Consider the following 4,420-nt stretch of genomic DNA (forward strand, 5'->3'; position numbering starts at 1 on the left):
GGACCACCCCTGGGGATGGCTGGGGGGTTTGAGAGGATGTTCCCTTGGGAATATCTCTCCACCCTCATGTCCCCAGAAATCGAGAGGTCTGAGACACCAGTGTTAAATTATGACATCCAGCTGGATCCAGGGACCCAGGCTGGCAGAAATGCTGTGCACTGGTGCAGGAGCAAGCACCTGCAGCTGTTTTAGCAAAACCCCATTCCTTGGGAAAGCAATCGTTTACCTCTGTGTTTGCTCCCTCTGCTCCAGGCCAAGGGGTGAAGGTCCCAGAGCTGCTCACCTGCATCTCTCTGCTCTGGCACAGATGACGGTGATTTGGTAGCCAAGGCGCTGGCGTGCCAGAAAGCGGAGCACACGTTTGCGAACATGCCCTGTGGGATCATGGACCAGTTCATCTCTGTGATGGGCAAGGAAGGCCACGTGCTGCTCGTTGACTGCAGGTCAGGGCTGGGCACCAAGCTGGCTGTGCCATGCCCACCTCCTTGGGCAGGTGGGGATGAGTTGATCCCATGGCCATAAATAAATGCAGGCGTGCAGGGAGGAGTTAACCCCTGAACCCAGCCCAATATCTTATGGAGGGGCTGGGGCTCCCTGTGTTTTAATTCTTGATTCCTCCTCCTGCATCCTTTCTGCTTCTTGCCTGGTCTGTCTTTCCTACAAAGTTGTTAGGATCTATTATGGAACTAATAATTGGGAGGGACTGAAATGCTCAAACGAAATCCTAAACCACATGGACTTTGCCTCTTGGAGGCAGGAGCTGCCTGCCCTGTGGCCTCTCCCAGATGGATGGTCGAGGGCCAGAGCAGGGGGAACAGGCACACAGCCCGCACTGAGCTCTCGCTGCAGGTCACTGGAGACAGTCCTCGTCCCGCTGACCGATGCCAGCCTGACCGTCCTCATCACCAACTCCAATGTGCGGCACACACTGACGGGCAGCGAGTACCCCACGCGCCGGCGGCAGTGCGAGGAGGCGGCGGCAGCGCTCGGCAAGGCCAGCCTGCGAGATGCCACCATGACTGAGCTGGAAGGTGAGGATAGTCGCTCCCTCAGCTCTGGCTGCTCCTCAGTGCCCCATGGCATGGGCTGAGACTGTGGGGCAGCACCCGGGGTGGATGGGGGGATGCATGCATCAGGATAGGAGCATGGCACGAGTGTAGACGTGGGGTTTCAGGATGCAGCTGTGCTCACCCCCAGCAGCATCCCACAGACCCAACCAGCTTCACTGCAAGGATGTGCATGTCTTCACAGCGGCCAGGACCCGGCTTGGCGAGGAGGTGTACCGGCGGGCCAGGCACGTCATCAGCGAGATAGCACGGACAGCCCAGGCAGCACAAGCACTGCAGAACAGGGACTACAAGTCATTTGGGAGACTGATGGTGGAGAGTCACAACTCGCTCAGGTGAGGTTGTACCACCCCTGGGCAGAGCAGGCTGTGCTGGGGGCAGCAGCATTGAGTCCTTGTGGGGTTCCCTTGCTGTGTCCTGCCCAGTGTCTCTCACAATTCAGCCCACTGGGGAGTTTTAAGAAAACCCCCACAGGGTTCTTCACCAGGGGAGGTGGTACAAAGCAGCTGGTTGTGTACATTGCAGACGTGTGATGCTCACAGCAGTGTCCAGAAGGTCCCTGATGCTTGCATGTGTAGCTGCTCACGTGTAGCTGCACTTGTAGGCAGAGAGCTGGATCGGGATCTGCAGCATCCTGCATTGCTGCAGTTTGCTACAGCAGTGGGTGCACCAAGATGCCTGTTGCAGCTGTTTGCAGTGCAGGGGTGCAGGACAGGGCTGACCATGGGTCTTCTCTCTCCAGGGACGACTATGAAGTGAGCTGTGCAGAGCTGGACGAGCTGGTAGCAGCAGCCCTGGAGGTGGATGGGGTTTACGGCAGCAGGATGACCGGAGGAGGCTTTGGAGGCTGCACCGTGACACTGCTGGAGACTAGGGCTGCAGAGAGAGCCCAGCAACACATCCAGGTACGTGGCAGAAAAGCACCAGGAGATTGACTTAAAGATCCCAATGAAAGAGTCAGGGTCATGGCCCAGAAACGCTATTGAAGCTGCTCTCCTGAGGGGCTCGGAGTTGATGTAGCCCATCCAGAGCCACACAGGGATGGCGCCAAGGCTATTGATGCTACTAAGGTCTTGCAGGCAGCGCAGCACTATGCTGGTCACAGAGCTCTGCCCAAGGACCTTACTGCATTGAGAAAATGAGCAAAGAGGTGCCAGGTGAGCTTCAGGAAGACTAAATTTATCTAGGGAGAAGTAATCCAAGCCAAGCTGAGGCAGTGCTGAGCTTAATGCCAGCAGTTACAGCCCAGGAAAGATCTCGGTATCATCATCTCTGTTCTCTAAATCAGCAGCTCAGCTGGCACTGGTGGTTGAAAACGCCGGCAAAATGGGGGTGTTGGGAAATGGGGCCTGTGAATGAGGCAGTGCCTCATTTTGCTGCTATAGGAGATTATGGTGCACCCTGTAAATAGCAGGGGGGATAAAGAAGGGGCAGAGGAAGATGTCTGAAGTGAGCCAAGACCAAAAGGGCTGTGCCTCTGCCCAGGCTGAATGAGAGGGAACATGACTGGGAGTTATCAAACAGTGAAAGGGGCAGAGATGCCCTGCTGGTTACTCACCCTTTCTCCCCCCAGGTCCAGCCCAAAAGCATTCCCCAGCCCAGCCTCTTGCTGCGGTGCAGTGCAGCCCCAGAGCACCGGCACTGACTGTTCCTCTTGTCTCCTAGGAGAAATACAGCAGCACAGCCTCCTTCTACCTCACCAAACCCTCTGGAGGGGCCAAGGTGCTGTTCCTGTAGAGGAGCAACACCCTCGCCAGCACTTGGATCACCTCCCTCTGAGGGGCTGCTGTTTTCCTCACTCTGTAAGGGAATACGTATGCCTGTCTGCATCATTTGCCTAATAAACACAAAACATTTGCACTGTTGTTCTGCACCTGCCTGAGCTGAGGTCTGATGCTGAAGTCACCGAGGACCTTTCCTCAGAAGAGGCTGGTGCAAACTCCAGTTTGCACTGGTATAATGAGCCATTACTAGGGACGTGGTGTCCAGCAGTGCCTCTCGAGCCGCAGTTACAGGAGGGGATGGCAGTGGAGCAGCAGCAGGTGCTGACGTGTGACAGAAGCCCCTGCTTGGATATCTGCTTCTGGAACGTATCCTTCAGCTGCTGCTGCAAATGGAGGGTATTTGGCAGGAGGATATTTTTTGTTTGGTTGGTTGTTTGTTTTAAAGAAAAGGGAAGAGGCAGACTGTAGGGCAGACATTTATTGAGTGCAATAGGAAGCCATCTGATCAAAGACCTGCTGGATCCACTTTGGAAAGGCTGAAACACCACCAGCCCTAGTGACCAGATGAAAATTAAGAAGCGACGCTGTCTTGATGCGGGGCATCGTTAGGTGCAGCCCCCTTGCATGTGGGGATGGAGTGACACCCTGGAGAGCAGCAGCTGATGCACCGTGCTCTTCTCTCTTATAACAACATAGTCTTTGGTTTAAATGTTTGGAAGTGGGGCTCCCTTTTTAGACGGTTTTCAGCATTTAACCCTAACCCACAAAGCACAGGGAAAGGGTCCTGGCGTCCTCGTGCAGGAGGAGACACGTGGGCTGAAGAGGAAACTTCAACCACAGAGGTGAGACAGGAGCAGGAAGGCAGGCAGGAAGGCTACTGTCACTAGTACTTGCTCAGGGAAATAAGTGCCTCTTGAAGGCACAGTAAAACCACAGGGATGGTGAAGTATCTGTTGACACAAGTTCAAAACTGACCTAGCTGCAGTCCTGGAGACCCCTGTAGACTTTACTCACCCACGTGCATCTTTGGCTCAAACATGTACAACTCAAGCAAACAGCCCAGAGAGGAGCAGGAGCTCTCGGTGGTGTCGGTGCTGGGAAGGCTTCCTCTGATTCCAGTGTATAAAAGGAAATAAAAGGACAAAAAAGCCAAGGTCCAGTGTCAGATCAAATCAGGCAGGCTGAAGGATCACAGGTCCCTTTACGGACGTTACTGTTGGGCAAAAGGGCTTTTAAAAGATACCCAACATCATCTGCTCAAAAATCTCATGCTCTCCACGCCAGCCTAGCAAGAAATCTCAGGCACTGTTTCCATCTCCATACACCATTGCCTGGGCCATCCCCATCCCTCGCCTCCAGGCAGCTCCCAGTCCTTCTGTGGGCATAGGCTGCAGGTGGAGGGCACTGGGCTGGTGGGGTCTATGCAGGAGCGGGTCTGGCCATGCGAAGCCTTCTGCTGGAGTCTGTGGTGCTGGGGGATATCAGGCCCAAGGTAGAGGCCACCAGCTCATCAATAGGCTTTCCACAGGGTTTAGTGGCCTTTGGATCAAGCCCTTAAATAATTTCTTCCAGTTATTTATGGTTGTCCACAGTCACAGTCCCAGTGTAGCCTCCACATTCAGCACAGAT

General features: G+C 54.6%; 1 protein-coding gene across 1 annotated transcript in view; it reads left to right on the top strand.

Moving 5' to 3' along the window:
- GALK1 (galactokinase 1) overlaps positions 1–2,804 on the top strand; it is a gene marked incomplete at its 5' end in the record, with an annotated part of 3,652 nt that extends 848 nt beyond the window's left edge. The window contains 5 exons of the mRNA XM_010180242.1: positions 308–443; positions 850–1,031; positions 1,252–1,402; positions 1,810–1,972; positions 2,733–2,804. Coding sequence (XP_010178544.1) covers positions 308–443; positions 850–1,031; positions 1,252–1,402; positions 1,810–1,972; positions 2,733–2,804 — 704 coding nt within the window. The remainder of the gene's footprint in view (positions 1–307; positions 444–849; positions 1,032–1,251; positions 1,403–1,809; positions 1,973–2,732) is intronic.
- Between the last annotated feature and the right edge of the window lie 1,616 nt (positions 2,805–4,420).

Source organism: Mesitornis unicolor, unplaced genomic scaffold (assembly GCF_000695765.1).
Source record: "Mesitornis unicolor isolate BGI_N332 unplaced genomic scaffold, ASM69576v1 scaffold44252, whole genome shotgun sequence".
Lineage (NCBI taxonomy): Eukaryota > Metazoa > Chordata > Aves > Mesitornithiformes > Mesitornithidae > Mesitornis > Mesitornis unicolor.